Source organism: Bactrocera dorsalis, chromosome 1 (genome assembly GCF_023373825.1).
Source record: "Bactrocera dorsalis isolate Fly_Bdor chromosome 1, ASM2337382v1, whole genome shotgun sequence".
Lineage (NCBI taxonomy): Eukaryota > Metazoa > Arthropoda > Insecta > Diptera > Tephritidae > Bactrocera > Bactrocera dorsalis.
Window position 1 is genome coordinate 108,556,630 of NC_064303.1, and position 22,298 is coordinate 108,578,927.

General features: G+C 35.7%; 4 protein-coding genes across 8 annotated transcripts in view; 2 read left to right on the forward strand and 2 right to left on the reverse strand.

Moving 5' to 3' along the window:
* Window positions 1-8,960, forward strand: part of LOC105223102 (EF-hand domain-containing protein D2 homolog) — a 50,337-nt gene extending 41,377 nt beyond the window's left edge. Inside the window, exon 2 of the mRNA XM_011200725.4 lies at window positions 6,748-8,960. Coding sequence (XP_011199027.1) covers window positions 6,748-7,162 — 415 coding nt within the window. The 3' untranslated portion in view covers window positions 7,163-8,960. The remainder of the gene's footprint in view (window positions 1-6,747) is intronic.
* A 606-nt stretch (window positions 8,961-9,566) lies between these two features.
* Window positions 9,567-14,721, reverse strand: LOC105223103 (uncharacterized). 3 transcript variants are annotated; one of them, XM_049458561.1, is made up of 5 exons: window positions 14,583-14,721; window positions 14,179-14,524; window positions 13,197-14,106; window positions 10,979-13,136; window positions 9,567-10,911 (listed from the first exon to the last, which is right to left on the reverse strand). In XM_049458561.1, exons 1-4 carry the CDS (start codon window positions 14,651-14,653, stop codon window positions 11,011-11,013), a joined length of 3,453 nt encoding a protein of 1,150 aa, XP_049314518.1. In that variant the 5' UTR covers window positions 14,654-14,721; the 3' UTR covers window positions 9,567-10,911; window positions 10,979-11,010. The 3 variants fall into 3 exon arrangements, with proteins under 3 accessions (XP_049314518.1, XP_029404885.2, XP_011199028.2); XM_029549025.2 differs by having other exon boundaries at window positions 9,567-13,136; window positions 13,197-14,097; XM_011200726.4 differs by having other exon boundaries at window positions 9,567-13,136.
* On the reverse strand, window positions 14,703-20,748 carry LOC105223104 (transport and Golgi organization protein 6). Of its 3 annotated transcripts, XM_049458572.1 has the most exons (5): window positions 20,442-20,748; window positions 18,039-20,381; window positions 17,837-17,988; window positions 17,465-17,774; window positions 14,703-14,837 (listed from the first exon to the last, which is right to left on the reverse strand). In XM_049458572.1, the coding sequence occupies exons 1-5, from the start codon at window positions 20,506-20,508 to the stop codon at window positions 14,821-14,823; spliced, it is 2,889 nt and encodes a 962-aa protein (XP_049314529.1). In that variant the 5' UTR covers window positions 20,509-20,748; the 3' UTR covers window positions 14,703-14,820. The 3 variants fall into 3 exon arrangements, with proteins under 3 accessions (XP_049314529.1, XP_011199029.2, XP_049314531.1); XM_011200727.4 differs by lacking the exon at window positions 14,703-14,837 and having other exon boundaries at window positions 17,323-17,774; window positions 20,442-20,746; XM_049458574.1 differs by lacking the exons at window positions 14,703-14,837; window positions 20,442-20,748 and having other exon boundaries at window positions 17,323-17,774; window positions 18,039-20,206; window positions 20,263-20,387.
* Window positions 15,164-17,407, forward strand: LOC105223105 (L-2-hydroxyglutarate dehydrogenase, mitochondrial). The gene is made up of 4 exons (XM_029549027.2): window positions 15,164-15,558; window positions 15,692-16,205; window positions 16,266-16,615; window positions 16,720-17,407. The coding sequence occupies exons 1-4, from the start codon at window positions 15,443-15,445 to the stop codon at window positions 17,105-17,107; spliced, it is 1,368 nt and encodes a 455-aa protein (XP_029404887.1). The 5' UTR covers window positions 15,164-15,442; the 3' UTR covers window positions 17,108-17,407.
* Window positions 20,749-22,298: the final 1,550 nt, after the last annotated feature.

Genomic DNA, 22,298 nt, shown 5'->3' on the forward strand with positions numbered 1-22,298 from the left:
TGACTCTTTAGTTAAACTTCCTTTTCGTTTAATTTTAATTATTTTATGTCATATGTTTTACTTTTCCTGTTAATTGCTGAAGATATGCACCTGAAATTCATTGGAAATTGAAATCGAAAGCGTCTGCGTCCAGCTAGCCAATCATGCGATCTATGCAAGCTGGTTTTGGCTCAAGACTAGTAGCCATTTGTATATATGCATGTGTCCGTCCGCACATATACTGACTGCTAAATTGCGTGAGCTCTACAGTTTATTACGTTAGCATGCACTTATTTGTATATAACCACATACATACACACACACATGCACATGCTTGCATAGTCTGCTGGCAAGTGGCGGGTGGTAAGCATGCGCGCCGTATTTATTTTATTACAACATGGCTGCAACACAAATGGCCAAGTCTACTTCCGATGTGCGAGTCACAACCATTGACCGTGGCCTTTAAAACTTAAACATACTTAAGTGTGTGTGTGTGTAGGCACATGTATTGCAAAATTGTAAAATTGCAATTCCTTTTTTTGCAGTTACAACTGGTTTTTCCTGCTTTCGTGCACACATCTACATATGTATGTTAAGATTTGTTTATTGTTCGCTTTGTAGGCATATCGTCTTTTTACGAGGGTGGCCTTTATAATAATAAGCCAAGAAAGTGGAAAATATCATAAAGTGGCCAATAGACCAATTTTTTCTCACTTTAGTGTAACTGCTGAATTTTTATACTCTTTTTTAATGTAAAAAAAAAAACATTTTTTGAATCATTGGCGTTGTTTTATGAGAATTATAAAGCTCTAGTTTCGGTTTTTGCTTAAACAAAATAGAGATTTCTTTTACAATACTATTTGTCCTTTTTATAACGCGGCAAATGCCATCTTAGGTTAGGTTTCCATAAGTATGTATGTACTTACATCAAGAGAGATAGATAAAAGCGATATTTATTGAAGAACGATTATCTCTATACCCTTAACCGTTTTCTGAACTCAACTAATAACTTTCGAAGAAAAGCATCGGGTACCAATAGAACCCGAAAAGCTTAGGAAAGAAAGGTTTTAGGAGCGAAGACATAGGCCCACAAATACTGTTGTTGTGGAATCAGAAAGTATAATAATATATGTATATAAATCCAAGACCATTCCGGATATGTAAACGCCACTGTCGTACTAATAAAAAGCAAATACCTTCACAGACGATCAATCGTGATATCACAACTTCCAAAACAATCTAATTTCTGTCTAAAAAATATATGCGAAAAGTACAAAGCTTAAATATGTATAGATCCGAAGTTTCTGTGCTCGAATTTGTATCAAATACTCAATACTGCTCTGCTGAGATAAAATTTTAAAAAGCAATCTGCAAATAATCGAATAATAACCAGGTTGCAAGGTCAAAAAGCCACCTAGCTAAGCTAAAAGAAGAACTCGCAGTTGCAGTCAGAATTACTGCTAATAAATAAAATGGCCCTAAGCGATACTGTTCTTGGGAAGATTTATGGTCCTTTTCGCATTAGCAACTGCAAATACCGCGGTCGATGGAACCATGACCTGTACAAAATATACGACGAAATTTAAACAAGTAGTTCAGCGAACTAAGAGACAGCGGGTATGTTAGCTAGGTCATGTTGTCCGATGGATTAAAACACTTCAGTCCAAAAGGAAATTACTAAAATAATTAGATACATCGATATATGAAATAGATTTGCAAATAATAAGTTTTGGATTTATAGAACTAGGGATCTACTTTCCTCAAATCATAAATTCTACTCATATTTGTTAAAAAAAATGGTACAATTAGTTGGAGTCGTCCTTCTCACTTATGGGTCCTACAATGTTAGCCGGATCTGGTCCCTAAGAGCTCTGTTAAAAATTTTAGATATAAAAGAGCAATACTCTTATCTAGTTTACTTTTACAAAAGCGAGTACACGTTGGTCTTATTAAAATCGTAGTAAGCGCTTGCTATCTTATCTTTAATTGATTATGCCAGTTTAACTTTTATACCAGTAGTTTGTTCGATTCGCTACTCTTCAAGACGTAACGACGTAAAATACAAGTAGCCTCTTAAGCGCTAGGTGTTTCATATACTTACCCCAAACTTATATATTTCAGCCCACCCTCGTATAAGTATTTTTTATGAGCGCCTATGTAGCAGTATTGGCTTTGAACAATGTCTGGCTGGGAGCGAACATATCCTTATGGCATTTTGGCGCGTGTGTGCGCTCCCTTGCTGATTGCAGATGCTGCATGTCTAGTTATTTTTAAGTCGAGCATGAACCTGTTTATTGCATATTTTTTTCCTTTGTTGTGTCTTTTGCGCAAAACCTGCTTGCGGCCGCTGCGAGTGTGTGTTATTGATTCTGCGCTTGCAGCTTGGCTTGTCTGGCAGCAAATACGCCTGCGCATCTTCACTTTTTTGCAATTGCCTGTGGCAAGCACTTTATCACCGCGTAGTTTTTTTTTTTCAAATTATATTGTTTGTTGTTGCTTTTATTATTGCTTTGATTGCAAAAAGCATTAATTTTGTTGCATGTGTTATATTGTATATGTAAGTACATATCTTTCTCATTTTTTTTTATTTTGTTGTTTTTATTTTAATTTCCCATACGCATAAGCAAAATATGCAAAAATTACAGTTTTTATGGCCTCGTGCTATGTCTGCCGAACATATTTACTTTTATTAAAAAAAAATGCCTGCAAGGTTCATTTGATTTTCACCCCGTTTGCAGTGTTGATGTTTTTGTTGCTATTTTTTTCTAACCAACAACATGTATGCGCCTAATGTTTTCCTATATTACATAAATTTCCATACACATTTTTTATGATTTTCTATTAAGTTTTCCTTCCTTCCTTTGTGAGCAATTATATAAGCTTGGTTAATGGTTGGTTAAAGGAAGCAAGCTGTATAAAACGTACTCAGGTTGTTTGCTGTATATTATTTACATGATTTTGTATACATTACAATATATGTTATATTTATGATTATAAATTGACATTTATTTTTTGAAGATTATATCCTTCCGTTGAGTACAATTTTCGATGACTCGTTGGATCATTTCCACTGTTATAATGGCGAATAACACGCGTGATGCTTTTCTCCAAGCCCCGAATCGAAACGGGATTGCCCGCAGAGATTTTAAACTTTAGACTTTACATATACCCACAGGAAAAGGTCTAACGGTGTGATACCCCATGATTTTGGTGGCCAATCGAAGTGTTCTCTCAATAAATCCATTGATTGAGGCGATGTATGGGAAGTGACGTCGCTTTATTGAAACGAAATGACGCCGAGATCACGAGCTTCAATTCCATGATTCAAATGGTCGGTTATCATGGCGCGATAACGGTCACCATTGACGGTTACGTTCTCACCGGTCTCATTTTTGAAGAAATATGGATCAATAATTCCACCGGCCCACAAACCACACTAAACATTTTTTTTTCTGGATGGAATGACAGCTCTTGAATCTCTTCAGGTCGCTGTTTGTCCCAAATGCGGCAATTTTGCTCGTTTATGTACCCATTGAACCAGAAATGGGCCTCATCGCTGAACAAAATTTGGCTCGCTAGCGTCAAATCTTTTTAGAACTTTTCAAGAGCCCATAAAGCGAAACGATGTCGCTTATGAAGATCGGACAGCTTCAGTTCTTGCATAAGATCTCTGGCTTTCAATTTAAGATCTCTGGCGTAAGTCTTTCCACTATGAAATGCGATTAAAAAAAGTATCTCTACTTGGATCACCCGTTATATATTACTCAAATTGTCGAGACTATAGATTTTTCAGGAAGCCGTGATCGTGTCAAAATCGAACCAATTATGTTCACAGAACTCTCAGTCCTAACGGGTGATTTTTTTGAGGTTAGGATTTTCATGCATTAGTATTTGACAGATCACGTGGGATTTCAGACATGGTGTCAAAGAGAAAGATGCTCAGTATGCTTTGACATTTCATCATGAATAGACTTACTAACGAGCAACGCTTGCAAATCATTGAATTTTATTACCAAAATCAGTGTTCGGTTCGAAATGTGTTTTATCGACAAATTTTGTTCAGCGATGAGGCTCATTTCTGGTTGAATGGCTACGTAAATAAGCAAAATTGCCGCATTTGGGGTGAAGAGCAACCAGAAGCCGTTCAAGAACTGCCCATGCATCCCGAAAAATGCACTGTTTGGTGTGGTTTGTACGCTGGTGGAATCATTGGACCGTATTTTTTCAAAGATGCTGTTGGACGCAACGTTACGGTGAATGGCGATCGCTATCGTTCGATGCTAACAAACTTTTTGTTGCCAAAAATGGAAGAACTGAACTTGGTTGACATGTAGTTTCAACAAGATGGCGCTACATGCCACACAGCTCGCGATTCTATGGCCATTTTGAGGGAAAACTTCGGACAACAATTCATCTCAAGAAATGGACCCGTAAGTTGGCCACCAAGATCATGCGATTTAACGCCTTTAGACTATTTTTTGTGGGGCTACGTCAAGTCTAAAGTCTACAGAAATAAGCCAGCAACTATTCCAGCTTTGGAAGACAACATTTCCGAAGAAATTCGGGCTATTCCGGCCGAAATGCTCGAAAAAGTTGCCCAAAATTGGACTTTCCGAATGGACCACCTAAGACGCAGCCGCGGTCAACATTTAAATGAAATTATCTTCAAAAAGTAAATGTCATGAACCAATCTAACGTTTCAAATAAAGAACCGATGAGATTTTTCAAATTTTATGCGTTTTTTTTTTTTAAAAAAGTTATCAAGCTCTTAAAAAATCACCCTTTATAAACTGGTCATCTCAAATCGTCAAATTGACTTTCTCTCAAGTCATGTCGGTACTGCATCAGCTGTTTAACGTATTTGCCAAGCCAACCCTGCCTGTCTGCTCATTCTCTGCAATCTGGAACCCACAAAAGTTGGATGTGGTATTAGAAAAAGTTCCCTTTGCACCTATTCCTCACACAGCTTTATAAGACCACTCTTTTGGAGACATTATCTTATCGAGTGGGCTTCATCATCATAATCACAACATTACTGGCATATCATTTAAGGAGAGTCCTCAAATTTTAATTCATTCATTTCGATTTCATACACCAACATGACTAAGTGCAACGGCAGACTTTCGCCAAATAGCTTCAAATTTCACTATGACAAATTTCACGCTTTAATAGGCTCGATAGGCGCGCACCATTGTCGCTAATAAAATTTTCGTTTGCTAATATCAATTTGTATAATTATATAAATGTGCAATGAAAAGTCAAATAAATAAAGTGCAACTGTACCTAAACTGCGGTTACTCAAGCATTCACAATGTAAAACCACGAAATAATAATATTTACAATTGAAGCTTGCATACATACATACATACATACTTGTACGTATATGTATATATAATTGTAGTTAGTACTTTATATGGCATATTTTTGTAGTAATTTATAGATATGTATGCATACGTCATATATAATATGTCAGTCTATTTCGCCTTTCTCCCATCAATTTTATGCAGCGAATGCAATTTGACTGCTTCTGTGTATGGGTCCTTATGTATGTATGTATGTGTGTTCAATTAGCGTTTAATCAAACGAAAAGTTGGCTGACTTTTTTAGTTACTTGATGGTACTAACTTGCTGCAATTTTATTTTTTGGTTTTGGCAAATAACTGTAATTCAAATACAAAAAGAGAAGGTTGCCATAACTGTAATCTCTTTCAAAATTTATTGAAATTTATGTTTATATGAGGAGTTTTTATTTCTTTATTTATAAAAAAATTATTTTTATGTATTTTATTTAAAGCTAATTTTTATTGTTTTAATTTGTAAATCTTTTTTTGAAAGGTTTTCATTAATGTTTTTTCACTTGACGTTTTTGATATTTTTTGTAACATATGCATATACTTGTACATATGTATAGGGTATTGTAGCTGCGCGGATAATATTTCAATATTGAGGAAAACTGTCGAGTTGACAATATTCTTCGTTGGATATAAATCCTATTCCGTGCCTTCTTCGAAGACCCAACACTTTTAGAAACGAGGAGTCATCGCTTCTAACATTTTACTGGATAATTTTTTGAATACAGTAATCAAGTGCTCGCCTTTATTGAGTAAGCTCTTCTTACGGCCCTTCTTGCTGCGTTACTTTTTCGACCATCTCGACTTCTATGAGGATGATTTCAGCATGTACATCTACTTTGAGCTCGTGAGCAGCCAATATATGAGGTTGAAAATACTTTGTTTTTTAATTAATCTCACGAAAGAACTCAAAAATACTTAAATATGCAGATCTGGAGCGTCAGTCAACGTCTCGATTTTTAATCTCAGACGCTCGGGAAGTTCTTGTTGAAAAAAGTGATTAGTTTGATTTGCAATAGACTTCAAAGACCATCTTGTTAAAAACTATAATTCCGAAGTTCTGGTTCTAGCATTTGCGAGCAGAGACGTAATGTGCCAAAAATCGCCCATTAGGGTTTCCACCGGACATTTCGTTTCAAAAAAATATGACCAACCGAACATTTTAGTTCCCAAAACGCCACTTTTTGATCATCCTGATCCTGAAAGTTCTTCTGTGCTTTAAAGTTTTAACGTTCCCAAATTTCTTGCACAAAAAGCTGGCAAAAGTATTTAACATTTGGCTCCACCCGAACTTAATTCTTCTTTATATATTCTTATTCATTGTTCTTTATTTCTTTATAGTACTTAAATACAATCATAATCAATCAATTATTTTCAAATATTAATTCCGATATCATTATTACCCGTCTACTTCCAGATATGACGTTGGTCATGACGGCTATTTGGATCTGACCGAATTGAAATTCATGATGGAAAAATTAGGCGCACCACAAACCCATTTGGGTCTCAAGCAAATGATCGCCGAAGTCGATGAGGATCACGATGGTAAAATTTCGTTCCGCGAATTCTTATTGATCTACCGCAAGGCACAAGCCGGTGAGCTCGACAACGATTCCGGACTCAATCAATTGGCGCGTCTAACCGAAATCAATGTCGAGGAGGTTGGCGTGACCGGCGCGAAAAATTTCTTCGAAGCCAAAATCGAACAACAACTGCGATCGAATAAGTTCCACGATGAGATCCGACAGGAGCAGGAGGAGCGGCGTCGCGAGGAAGAGGAACGTGCCAATAGACGTTTACAATTCCAACAGCGTGCAGCGATCTTCCAGTAAAAACGAACGCCATTGCTTTGCACTGTATTGTGGAGCGGGAAGCGTAAGGGGGGAACAATTGGGAAACTTTTAAGATTTATCGTCATCATCAACACTTTGTAGTTTTTAAGAAAATGATCATTTAGGAGCATCAACGCAACGTATTGACTGGGTGGATAGATGTTTCATCGGGATAGTAGTAGTCTGTAGTCAGTGTCAGGGGAAGAAGAGAAGGAGGAGGAGGCGTATGAACCACTCACACACATCGCATATCGCATAAATATTTGATAAGTAACACACACAATTAATACTACAACTACAATTACAACTAAATATGAAGCATTTTTATGTGCAGCAAGCTTAAAAGTGCGCCAGCAAATCATAAAAGAAGCAAAAACAACTGAACAAAAGTTCATCTAAACATATATACTAAAGTGCATAAATACTTTCAATTTAACAAGTATTGATACCAAATCACTTGTGCGCTTACACATACATACAGGTATATGAAGAGCGCCAATTTTAGTTTTTAGTTTCTTTTAAGTCTTCGCGCGAATCTTAATTGCTTTGCTTGAGTGTGAGGTGTCAAGCTAAGAAGTGCAATTTATTTTATTTTATTTTTTTTGCAGAATTTACAGTTTTGTGTAATTTTTCGACTTAATTCCTTAATGGAATTGAAAAAAAAATTATTAAAATTACTTCAATTTTTTGCAAAATTTTTTAAACTTGTCAATTTGCTTTTAAAAAAAAGAAGCAAATTTTTTTATTAAAAAAAATAAATACTAAAATTTGAAATAAAATATTTTAAAGACAATTTTTAATAAAAATTTTGGTTTCGAAGAAAAAAATTACATATATTTTTTTATTTTCCACAAAACCTAAATTTTTATTAAAATTTGTCTTTAAAATATTATATTTAAAATTTTAGTATTTAATTTTTTAATGAAAAAAGTTGATTTTTTGTTTTAAATAACTTAAATTTCTTTTTTGAAAATTTTTTTCAAACCTTTCACATATGCTTATTTTTATATTTTTTTCGAATTTTAAAATTATTTTTTGTTGACTTTAAAACATTTGTTTTAAATTTTTAATATTCAAATTTTTATTTTTTATTTAAAAAAGTGTTTTAATATTCATATTTTAAAAAAGTGTTAAAAATATTTTTCTTACGATCTTACTTCAAAACGTTTAAAAAAAATTTGTAATAAATATTTGTATCTTGTTTATTTATTAAAATTTGTATTTAAGCATTATATTTAAAATTTTCATATTTCAATATTTTTTTTTTTAATGTTCTAAGAGTTGAAAGTTTTAATTTTAAAGGATTTTTTAACTATGTATTTTTTTTTTATAAAAAGTGTTGTTGGATGTTTTTTTAACTATGTAATTTTTTTTCTATATAAAAAGTTTTGTTGGATGTTTTATCGAAATAATATTTACTTTTTAATTAAACTTTTTTTTATTAATTTTTTAGACTGCAAATTTAGATTAATTTTTGCTTCTTTTTTTGTATTTTTTTCAATGCATTTAATTCATTTTTTTATCAATTAATTTCATTTATTAATTTTTTTTATTTTTTAATAATTCAAAAAATTAATTGTTTCAAGAACAAAAGTCGTTGTATTTACAAAAAAAAAATAATTTTAAATGCACTTTTATAATTTTTCCAAACACTTCAGCAAAGCAATTGACAATCATGCAAATCACTTTAGTTTTTTATACGATATATGCATTACTTTGCAAAAAACAATTTTTTGCTTTTGTTTGTGTTGTTTTCTTAATATAAAGCAAAATCTCAAAATCTATTTTTTTTTTTTTTGCATTGTGTATCATATTTTTATCAATAAATGTATCAATTTTATTTTTTATCTGCTTTTAATATAGAAAAATGTTTTGAAAAAAATAATATAACACTGCAGCATTGTTGTTGCATTTTGTAGCCGTTTAGTGTAAGCATTTAGTTGTATGTACTTGTCAAGCAATAATACGCACTATAAACAATATAAACTCTACCGTAATTATAACCGTATATCGTACAATTAACGACCTACATACATACATACATACATAGCTATGCACTTTTAAATCTGAAAAACATTATTTATTAAATTTCTGTAATACTAATTTTGCCGCGTTTGGGTTTTTGCAATATTTTTATGTAGAGTTGTTTATTTTTTTCTTTCTTTAATATATAGTATATGTATGTATTTTTAGTGCCATTTTTCGTTAAATTTTTTTTTTGTTTTTTAACTTAATTTTGTTTTTACGATTTTTTTGAGTGCTAGAAACAAAACTTTTCATAAATAATAAGCAAAAAATGTACTTTGTTTGAAAAAATTACGAAAATTTATAATTTGCACCAACAAAATTAAAAAAATATTTTTTATTATTTATTAAATACATTTTTTTGAAAATAACAATTAAGAAAATATATTTTTCCATATTAAAAAAAAATATATTATTATTAAAAACAGATTTTTTATGTCGTGACTTTGAAAACTAGCGCTTTAAAAAATATGTTTTACACAATAAATTTGCAAATTAAATAGACTATAAACAAATTTTAATAAATTTATTATTTTACCAACAATTTTTATTTGCATTGTATTTAAAAAAAATATTTTTTAGTTTTAAGTTTTATATTTTAAAATAATCATAAAATGTAAATTTCTTAACATTTATAAATACATATATGTATTAAGTACTATAACTATGTTAAAATAACCACCAAGCTTAATATTATATATAATAAGTATGTCTGTATATTTACAATAATTATTTCAAGTGTATGCTACCAGCAGTAAAAAAAAAATAATAATTCAATATTATAAAATAATGAAAATCTTCAATAAAAAATATAAATGTATGTATCTATTTAAATGTCTTATTTTATGTGTAGTAGGAAGCCTATAGGAGCCTAGGCAGGTTTTTAATTACAAAAAAAAAAATACTAAAAAAAATTAAATTAAAAAATATACATAAAATAAAAAATAAAGAAATTGTAAATCAAAAAAAAAATAAAAAAATTAAATAAAATAAAAGGTCCTAAAAATTAAATAAATAAAATAAAAAATAAAATAAACACAAAAAATTAAATACTATTATTAATAAAAATTATTAAAAAAAAAAAAAAATTATGAAAAAGAAATAATTAAAAATTATTTCAAATAATATTACTAATAAAAATAATTTTTTAAGAATAAAAAAAAATGAGAAAAAAAATAATTAAAAATTATTTTATTAATTTTTTTAATTAAAAAATATTTAATTTTCTTAAAAAACTCTTAAATTACGCCAATCCCCCCGAATTGCAGTGCATTTCGCGTAACAACTCACACGCACACGAAAATGCCACCACACACGTGCAAACAGCGCGAAAACAAAATTTTAAAATTAAATTGTAAATGTCGCTGAAACACCAGGCGCGCAGAAGTGCACAGTAGGTGGCTGCTAAAATGCCGCACGCACACGCCAAACTCACACACACGGTGACTTCCGGCGCTGGATGAATACAAGCATTGCATACTTTAAGGCGTACCATACAAAATGAAAAGAGCGGGATCTACGCATATTACTCTTGCTTATGCAAGTTTTTTTTATTTCTATTTATGAATAAATGATGGCGTACTCATGTATTTGTAAACACATATAAACTAAATAAATGCTTTTAGATAGAAATTTTAAATTAGATGGTTATAAATTCGTAGTAGTATACATTTTTAGCTTTTTGGTCAACAAACATGCTTTGCGTTTAAACAATAAACGTAATTCTAAAAAAAATAAGAAACTAACTAACATTACATAACACACTTATTTAGTTAAACTTATATGACATACTTATGTTAGAAATTTATTGTTGCTGCAGTTAGCTACTCTGCGCTGCAGGCAATTTCATTGAGACGCGCGCGCTTGACCGCCGCATGCCGGCAACGTAACATATCACTTTTGAGCGCGTACGAGCGCTGACACTCAGGGCACTGATGCGGCTTCAACTTCAAGTGGAAGGCGCGCACATGCTGCATCAAGCCGTTGCGTCGCTTGTAGGCGCGCTCACACAGACCGCACTGGTGGCGCCGCTGATCGCTGTGCGTGATGCGATGCTGGCTGAGTCTGTTCGCCGAGGCAAACACCTTAGCGCACAGCGTACAGGCATACGTGCGCGTTGTCGCAGCAGAATGTTTGTGTTTCGATTGGCGCGCGTTTGCTGGCAACGCATGCGTTGAACGTGGCGCGGCGCCGCGCTGCTTGTTGGGCGGTGTTAGAGGTTGCACTGTAACTTGTTGTTGTTGGAGGTGATGGCGGCGACGTACTCGACTGCATTTTTGACGTTGTCTGGTCGCTTTACATTTCACTTCATGTCTGCGGTAGAGGCGCCAATGATTGAAAGTGCTGCGTCGGCAGTAGCGGCACTTGAACGTTTGCATTTGCATTTTGAAGCAGCGCAACGGCAGCGCCTGACATATGTAGCGCATGTGATTGTGTAAAGCGATTTTGTGGCGAAAGAACTTCTCGCAGCCACAGCAGGTGGCGGCAAAGCGTTTGGGTATGCGGCGCGCCCAATGTCTGAGTGTGCGCTTGTGTTGCAGCAGGCGTTGGATGCTCTTGAAAGTTTCGCTGCAAACGCGACAGCGAAAGCGTTTGGCCGCGCTTGACACTGTTGACTTGGAGTTGGCCTCTTTACTCTGCTTCTCCAATATTTGTATTTGCAGTGATTTACATTTGAGTTGCAGCTTCTTGTAGCGCCGTCCCAGCTGCCGATACTCGGCTGTTATAATATCGGGCGCTCTTTTAGCGTTTATCTTGCGTTCAAGCGCTGTGAGGCGCGCGCTGATGTGCCTACTTAAGAGCACGCGACGTTTAGAGCGCTTTGGTTTTTGCATGCGCGCGGGTGTAGGTGTTGGTTGGATTGCAGGCGTTGAAGTTTTGAAGGAATTCTCTGGCGCCAGGGTTGTGGCGGCGCAAATGCTGTCCGCTTTTGTTGCATCATTGTTATTCAAAGGAGCTTTGAGGTAGTCAGCCTGAATATTAGTCATATTGCTAAATGGATCGTGTTGCCGCAAAAATGTGCGCTTCATTTCAAGTATTCTCACTGCGTTTGGCGCGCCGTTCAAACTTGAAGTATCCTTAGACGCACAGTTTGGCGTCATGTAGCTATTTTTTGTCGCATTTGAATGCTCAAAGCCAAAGACATTCGGCTGTAGAAAAGTATGTGTGTCATTCGTTTTATGTAGACTATCTGCGCATGCAGCGGTTGAGCAGAAACCTTTCTCCAATTTACAATTATTGTTGAAGGCTTCGCTTCTGACATCGTTGGAAGCCCCGTAATACTTCCAAACATAGTCACCCGGCACACTCACCATGGGCAAACGTTCATCTTGCTGTTGCTGTTGTTGTTGCTGCTGTTGGTAGTGATGATTTTGCGTGATTATATTTTGTTGCTGTGGATTATATGGATCCAAGAGCTGTTGTAGCTGTTGCATTTGCACGCTTTGCAACTTCTCTTGCTCTAGGCGTATTTGTGTGCCTTGGTCTTGCATTTGCGCTTGCGCTTGCGTCTGATGCGCCACCATATAATGCTGATTTAGTGTCTCTATGCTGAAGAATTTTAAATGACAGTTGTGGCAGGTATGTAGTTGGAAGGCATTTGAAGATTTCACTATACTTTCGTCGAGCACAACAATATTTGGTTTGGAATGTGTTTTCATTGGCGCTGTAGCTGATGTAGAAACACTCACTTTTGACCCAGCTTCATTGTTTGGCGCCGGTATATCATCCACCGCAGTGACAACAAGCTTCTTGGCACGATTATGATCCTCGACCGTCCGATTGGGTAATGTTATTGATGCATCAGAAAGTTCACTCACTGACGTGACTATTGGTCTTGTAGAACGTGTGTCGGGTGGCGTAGCAGTTGTATCGGCGGTATTTGTTGGCTTTTCAACGTTTGCAGCAGCCGCACTTTCCAAGTGCATGTTTGCCGGGGCATAGTTTTCTTCTAAAATGTAAAAATTAATTTTAAAGTATTTTTATTAATATTTAATAAGTATGTACATACTATATATGCCGGTTGAGGCGCCATTTTCACCATTGTGATGCTCGTCTCCCGCATAACCCGTCTGTTCATCGTCCTCAGTTCCAGCATTCGCGTTAAAGTCTCCCCGATCTCCACATTCGGCGCCATCAGTCTTCTCTGTCTTATAAGTATTTTTGAATTGACACTCTTCCTTCAAATCCTCCGTTGTATAAGCATAGTTGTGCTCTTCACTTAACAAATGGTTTTGTAGCAGTTCGTGAGCACTTAGTAAAGTGCGCTTGTTCCTCTCTTGATGTTGCTGTTGTATAGCATTATCTTGTTGTTTTGAATTTTGTGTATTATTTTCACAATTCGTATTCGCATCATCATCTGGTATGTTTATGAAAGGATCATCCAAATTTATTATTTCCATTATATCACAATTGTTGATTATATCCTGTGCATTCAACATGGGAAAATCACAGAAATCATATTTTTGTTCAACAATCGTCTCAGCGTCATGCTCCGGTTCACAACCCTCATCCATTCCCATATCCAGATCATCAGAGAGAAAACTGTCAAAACCCTCTGGAAGCTCCTGTTTCACACGCACCACTGGCTCTTGTTTTACCTTAAGCGGGCGTTCAGCAAAACGTGTGTTACTGTCTTTTTTCTCTGTGCGATATTTTCGTTGCAGCTCACTTTGAGTTTCCAGCACTTTGTCGATAAAGCGTGAGAAGCTTTCCACGCGTTTAAGGCACAAGCGACACATTTCTTTTGGTAAGTTGTCGTCTTTTTGTATGTTGAGTGTAGGAAAACATTTTTGTATCATGCCATAAATTTCGAAATTCGTAGAAAATGACACCACAGCTGAGCATGCACTGCCACACAGCCGGCATTTAAACTTGTTCGGCGCGTTCGGTGAACTTTGCAAAGATGTGGTCTGCAAACGCTAAGAAATTGAAAGCAATAACTTACACGTCGGAATTCACATAGCGAAATATTTTATTAATGCTTTACTTACTTGTTCAGCCCCCTCATCGAATTCTTCGTATGCTTCATTGAACGTCTCTGTGGCGGGTGAGCTGCTGATTGCGGTTTTTGTGAGATTTTGTTGCAAAGGGGTTTCTTTGGCAATAACTTCTTGTTTCCGTTCAGTGTAATCCTTTTCTATGGTTTGCATATGTTTCAGATTGCGCAAACATGGCACCGCAGTCTTCTTTAGTATTTTGCGATCGGCAGCACAATTGAAATCTTCTTCACAAAAGTGACGACTACATATAGCACTCCACTTAGAAGGTTGCCAATCTGGACCACGTTGCGCGAAATCAAGCCATTTCTTCATTAACTCTTGTCGCTTAAATGGGAATCTGGAAGAATTGATAACCTTAGCACTGTTTACGTTGTTTGATTCTGTATTGTACTAACTTGTGAAACGATATATTCTCCGCGTGCCCATATTTATCACCACAATTTTGGACAGCACAAAAAGCTGGCATTTTCACAAATTTTGCAATTCTTTGTTTTTAATTTAGTTAAACATAATAATAATGTTTTTGTTTTCGTTCCCAAACAATTGTAAATGCATTTATTGCAACCAGAATATTTGACAACTAGCGATGGCATGGTCGCCAACAAAAAATATAGTAATCGATTTTTTTCGTAACTAACGATATCTACAGTCTGAAAAAATTAACAAATAAACAATGTTCGTCATTTTAATTTAACAAATTTAACTTAATAAAAAAAAAATAAGTTTCTTTTGATTAAATAAGCAAATCCAACTGCTGCAACTTTCTTCGAATAATCGACAGATTTTAGTTTCATTAATCGCTCATATCGATTACCAATAACATTTATACGTGATCTGGCAATGTTCACATATGTGCTGACAGAACAGCTGATTTGCAAAAATCTTTGCGCGTGTTATCAATAAAAAATCTCTTGGAATTGCGTACATACAAACATACATACACTTCCAACAAGATTTAAATTTTCTGAATGTATTTGAGACTGATTTTGGTGGGCGGTTGACCAGCACGGTAAGTGACGTACAGTGACAGTCAATTTTGTACTCTCGCGGAAAGCTCACGCGCCAACTGCAATAGACAACGCGATATCATCTCTTTCCTCGAGAACATCCGAGCATATTCATACGAAGTATAAATATTTTCTACAGCTCATAGATTGAAAGAGAAGGACTACAAGGTCAACTGAGGTGTCAGTGTTACGCATACGTCAAAAGGAATCGTTTTGAGTAGTAGAGAAAGTGATAATTCCCTGTGAGAATGGCACAACTTATAAAAAGCATAAGGGGTACGATAGTTTTGGGGCAAAAGCTAACAAGCCCAACTGTGACTATTGCGACGGCGGGTCAGCGACGCTTGAGGAGCACACAAAGCGAGTAAGTAATTAACAAATACAGATGCAGAAGTACAAAAGCATAAGCGTACTTACTATATGCATATACATTATATATGATTGTGATTATTCAATTGATATACATATGTATGAATGTTTTGATGTGTCTTTTAAAGTGACTATGATTTGGTTGTTGTTGGCGGTGGTATCGTGGGTGTCGCGTCAGCGCGCGAAATATTGTTACGACATCCGCATTTACGTGTTGGTCTACTAGAGAAAGAACATAAATTAGCCGTGCATCAGAGTGGACATAATTCTGGCGTTATACATGCTGGTATTTACTACAAACCAGGTTCACTGAAAGCCAAATTATGCGTGGAGGGTATGCATTTGGCGTATGACTTCTTGAACGAGAAGAAAATTCCATACAAAAAAGTGGGCAAACTGATTGTTGCCACAAGTGAAGATGAAGTAGAACGTTTGATGGACTTGTATGAGCGTGGTCAAAAGAATTTATGTCCCGATCTGAAATTGATTGATGGCAAAGAAATAAAAGAGATTGAACCATATTGTGAAGGCGTTAAAGCTATACACAGTCCGCATACTGGCATTGTCGACTGGGGTCTAGTCACAGAATACTATGCGCAAGATTTCAAACAAGCTGGCGGTGATGTGCACCTCAATTTCCAAGTAGATATACGCTAATTTGTATAAATAACACAGGTAAATAAATTTACTATTATTTCACAGGTGTCGAAATTCTTGGAAACCACCGATGGCGATGCTAGCAAATACCCGGTAACAATACGTGGCGCTCGCGGTTACCAACAAGTGCGTACACGTTACGTGCTAACCTGCGGCGGCCTACAATCCGACAAGTTAGCGGAAATGACAGGCTGTCCGCGCGATCCACGCATTATACCCTTCCGTGGTGAATACCTCCTTCTCTCGAAGGAGAAACAGCATATGGTGCGCGGCAATATTTATCCCGTACCCGATCCTAATCTGCCATTCTTGGGCGTGCACTTCACACCACGCATGGACGGCTCGGTTTGGCTGGGACCGAATGCTGTGTTGGCCTTCAAGCGTGAAGGCTATACGTAAGTGCTTTTAAGCGATAAAAATTAAATTGCGGTTATGCTGTCATTTTCGTATGAATACGGCAACCATTTTATATTTATTTTTCATTTCGATTTATTTTTAGCTATGGTGACATAAACTTGCTGGAATTATTTGATGCTGTGCGTCATCCTGGTTTCGTGAAAATGGCTAGCAGACATTTAAAATTCGGTTTAAGCGAAATGATGAAATCAATCTTCATCAGATTGCAAACTAAGGAATTGCAAAAGTACATACCACAAATTAATGAATTTGACATAAGCAATGGTCCAGCTGGTGTACGTGCTCAGGCCATGGACAGCTACGGCAGCTTGGTGGATGATTTCGTATTCGATAAGGGAGAGGGAGAAAGTCCATTAGCCAAACAGGTGCTGCATTGCCGTAATGCGCCGTCACCGGGTGCAACCAGCAGTTTGGCTATTGCCAAAATGATTGCCGATAAGCTTGAAAAGGAATTCGATATAAAATGCTAAGTCAATGGTGTTGCCGCAGAACTTGCTTGCAGCAGCGTATGCTAGAGTAAATTAAATTTTCTAGCTGAATTGTATGTGTTCCTTATTTGTACTTGTCATCATGGTTAAATATTTTTAAAAAAATTTTGCACTTGTAGTAACGGTGCCTTGAATGTCAGTCCATATACATGATTTGTGTATAATAGTAATTAGTAAATTGCAGCGCATTTAAAAGATTTATGTTTGCCATGAAGAATATATTTTCGTTTGCTAAAAACGAACCGAAAGACGAATACAATAAATTAATATTTGGTAACAACATAACTAACTAAGAGAAAAAATACTAGTTTAATTCCAAAATATGTCTTTTTGCATTACCACTTTTTGTTTCGGGCTCATTTATGCCAAATATGCGTATCTCTTTTTGCATTTGCGCCGCTGGGAACAAAAACTTCTTACACTTCGCGGCCAAAGTTCTCAAACCGTTTGCGGCGTGTTGACGCATTTTCACATCTGTGGTTTCATCGGCTTCGATTATTTTGAGCACGCGATAAATTGGCAAGAGCATCTCCTCGAAGTCCAACAAATTGTCAATGCCCTCCAATAGTTCGCTTAGTACCAAAGTAGCAGCACGTTTGGCAGGCAAATATTTGCCTGTGCTAAGCTCACAATCGATGAGGTTGAGCAGCTACAATGAGAAAACATTTATTTAATATTGTATAATAGTCAACGGAATGCCACTTTACCCACCTCTTGAAAAAAATGTTGCACTTGGTAGCAAAGTGTACGTGCCAGCTGAGCAAGATTAGAAAATGAAGACATACGAAACTCATTCAGCGGACTGCGCGCGCCATGCATAAAACAGTTCAGCAATGTATCTTTGTATTTATAACAAAGGGGACCTGCAAGAGAAAGTCATGAATTGCATATTATATTAACATATTTAACTCACCCAACTCCTGTGCAACCTTTAGCATAGCTTCTCCCACTACCAAACGATAATCGACTGTCGCCTGTTCGTTGAGATATTCATCGGCTAACGTTTCCAACACTTCGGTTTCCATAACATGCACTAAACCAACAAACAAGCGTACACAATTTAGAAACGTGTATGATTCTCGATTTTTAAGCGTGCTCAGCGCCAAAGCAATTAGTAAGTGTGTATTGGCAAGCGTTACACTATCGCGTTGCCGCAACAATTCGAGCAACATTTGTATGCCATAGACCTGCAAGTGTGACTCCGCGGATTCGACAAGTGCACGGGCTGTGTTAAAGGCACTCGATTGCTGTGCAGCACTTGCCTTGAATTCACCATTCAATAGTGGGAGTAGGCATTTAACGCGTGATTTAATTAGCTGATTGGGCGTTTGGATTTGCAGTTTTTGTAGCGCAGGTATAAGGTCGCGATATGCTTCCGGCATTTGGCTTTGTTCGAGTAACTCTTGCGTTAATGTCAACAAAATTAGTAAAGTTTGATCCATAGATTCGGTTTGTTGGCCATTACCACTGGACACATTATGTGTGTTCAAACGTTTTTGTAGGAGAGTACGTAAAAAGCGTAAAAAATCTGTGATATTTTCAAAGATTTGAGATTTAAGTGGCTGATGTGAAATTAGCGTGTTTAGAGAGAGTAAAATCTCTACTTTAACCGGGTATTTGGAATTTAAGAAAGTAATTAATTCATCTTCGGTTTGCAACAACTCAATTTGTGCTTCGTGCTGACTGATCGCATCGTCATCCAAAATGTTAGACATTTCCTGCAAAAGAATCATAAATACTCTGTAGGTGAGTATGTTGTGATTGCTGCTCATTAAAAGCTCTGGCACTGCCAAAGAGGCACTGAGATCTTGTTTCGTTTCGACGCCGGCAATTTTTACTGTAAGTTGCGTTTGTTCGACATTGGGATAGATGATAACGCGCGGATGCAGCTGCTGCCAATTATCATCGAACCTTTGCTTATACAACTTTACAACGATCTGTTGCAGTTCATCGAGCGTACAATTGTGTAGGCAGCGCGTTACAATACTTGCTAATTGCTTCTTTTGTAAAAAACCTTCGGGCATGTGATGGTACATTTGCAGCAATAGTGGTAGATAAGGAATCAATAGTTCAGTAGGTAAACATTCTACTGTTGAACTACAGAAGAGCTGATATGTTAAGGCGATAAGCAGCGATAGCTCTTTATGTTCCAACACTATTAGACCGCTTAACACGTCCGCTGGTTGACTTAATTTAGAAAAGTTGTTTGCAATTATATCTCTTATCTGCAACTTGTTTAGCTCATTTAAATCATAAAGTCGTCGCAGTGATAACAGCCCGGCGCCCATACAGTCTATCATCGCGCTTTCGTTTAGTAAACAAGTATTAAGAAATTGGAATATTTGTCTTATCAAAGTGTTTTGTGCGCGTTGCGTGTGCCCACGAAAAGCGACAATGTTGGCGATAATCTCGAAAACTTGTTTATCGCTTAGCATCGGTCTATTCGTGCTGGTGCCACTAGCGTATGTAGACTGCGCAGTATGCAGGGTAGCAACTAATGTTGTAAATCCATCTTTAGAAAGTAATTTCTGTAATAGTTCGTGATGTAATTGCTTCTGCAAGTCAGCTGGTGCACGTCGTAAGCCCTTCAATAGCATAATGTTTCTTAAAAATTCTACCTTACTTACATACAGCCAGATATAATTTAATTTATTTTGTAAAGCCTTTAAAGTTTCTTCCTGTAAAGAGAATTCTTGCGTCGCGCTTGCTAAACGGATACTGAATATAGCCGCAATATAATCACGCATAACTATCTCCATCGCATTGGCCATATGAAGTTGCCTGATTTTTAGTAAATGCTCAATTACTTGTATAGACAATAACAATAATGGATAATTTAAAGGAGCACCGTATGTCGCGCGTTCATTTGTAAAGACACTTATTTCATAGAACGTGGCATGCAACTGTCTATGTAGTGCATATTTGGCCAAATCTTGCACTGCTTCAATGCAGAGGCTGATATGACGAGTCGATATTAGATCTTCTTTGGCCTCACTATTAAAATTAACATTATTTACAATTTCCAATAACATACGCTGCATATAAACAGCATAGACTAGCTCCTTATCATCCTCACCAACACTGATAGAATGTAAATGCAGTTCAGATTCCAACCACGAAGTGTTAAATGTACTCACAGTTTTCTCAATTAAAGCAGTTGTATTTTCTGGCATAAACTTTTGCAGTATTGCTATGTTGTGTTTCAAACGTTGCTCATCTTTGGAATCTTCAATCTTTTTCGATTTATCATCACAGCCTACATAATATTACTTTGATTATACTTTATGTTTTTTTAAGACATTAATGGTTTAATTACCTTCATCTTCAGTAAATTTCAAACTTTCTAAAACTAATAAATATTTTGCAACATTAACACTTTCCATGTTGTTATTTACATTTACCTCAAATAAAACACAAGTCACTTCTAGCACGAGGATTTTGTTTACAATTAGGCTTAGGGTTGCTAAGTCGCAAAATCCACTATCAATACAACCGTAATGGCCATATAATGATAATTTCTAATTGCCCTAAATTAAATAAATGAGATTTGTATTAACCATATGTAGATGTATATATTAAAACAATTTCACAAAATCCAAATGTAAATATCTAATGGTTTATTCTTTGTTGATTTTGATTATTATTTTGGGTTTTTAATAAATTGAAAATATAGAGGAATTTCAGAGCAACCAAATGAGAGTGTATAAAAATAGAACGATTAGAACTTTTACCCATTTCGATGTAAATATTTGTTTCTTTTAACATAAATATGTGATAGTTTAATATTTATTTTTCAATATATGTGCTAATATCATACAATTAATTTGCAATATACAGTTTGTTAGGGTCGGCTTTAGTATACGATCCCACGATTTCAGGGTTAAAAGTGGTATGGTTGGATAGAGCTGATGCTCCAGATTAAGAAAATATATAATTGTTGCCGCCGCAAACTTATAGTTTCCGAGATATTTCCATTTAAAGTTGAAAATTTTGCAAATTTTATCTTGCAATTTCTCGATTGCTAGTAGTTATTTAATTCATATTATGCCTTTTTTATGCACTTATACTTCATTACATTGTTTCTACATATTTATTTTTTAGTAATTATTTAGTTATTTGCTTAAAATAAGCATTTTATATTTTACACAATTTTCATTCCATGCACAATAACAAAAGTATTCCGTGTTGACAGATAATAAGTGTTGCCATAATTACACATTTATCAAACGAATAAAAATGAATAAAAAATAGGACTATACCCCAAATACATAAATCATTGCCCTTTTTCTTGATATATCAATATTTTTGATACACCCCGGTGTTGGATCGGCCAGGGTTATTTTTTTGAAGCGCGGCCGAAGGCCGCCAACGCGAAAAGGAGTTTTAATTAAAAAAAAACTTGATACACCCCGGTGTTGGATCGGCCAGGGTTATTTTTTTTGAAGCGCGGCCAAAGGCCGCCAACGCGAAAAGGAGTTTTACTTAAAAAAAACTTGATACACCCCGGTGTTGGATCGGCCAGGGTTATTTTTTTGAAGCGCGGCCGAAGGCCGCCAACGCGAAAAGGAGTTTTAATTTAAAAAAAACTTGATACACCCCGGTGTTGGATCGGCCAGGGTTATTTTTTTGAAGCGCGGCCGAAGGCCGCCAACGCGAAAAGGAGTTTTAATTAAAAAAAAACTTGATACACCCCGGTGTTGGATTGGCCAGGGTTATTTTTTTTGAAGCGCGGCCGAAGGCCGCCAACGCGAAAAGGAGTTTTAATTAAAAAAAAACTTGATACACCCCGGTGTTGGATTGGCCAGGGTTATTTTTTTTGAAGCGCGGCCGAAGGCCGCCAATAAAGCCTTAAAAATTTTCTTATTACAATGGAAAATTTATTTCAGATAGTATTTGTTTTCTGCGTTTGAGTTTTTATATCCATTCTTATTCGTTTGATATATGTGTAATTATGGCAACACTTAATATCTGTAAACACGGAATACTTTTGTTATTGTGCATGGAATGAAAATTGTGTAAAATATAAAATGCTTATTTTAAGCAAATAACTAAATAATTACTAAAAAATAAATATGTAGAAACAATGTAATGAAGTATAAGTGCATAAAAAAGGCATAATATGAATTAAATAACTACTAGCAATCGAGAAATTGCAAGATAAAATTTGCAAAAT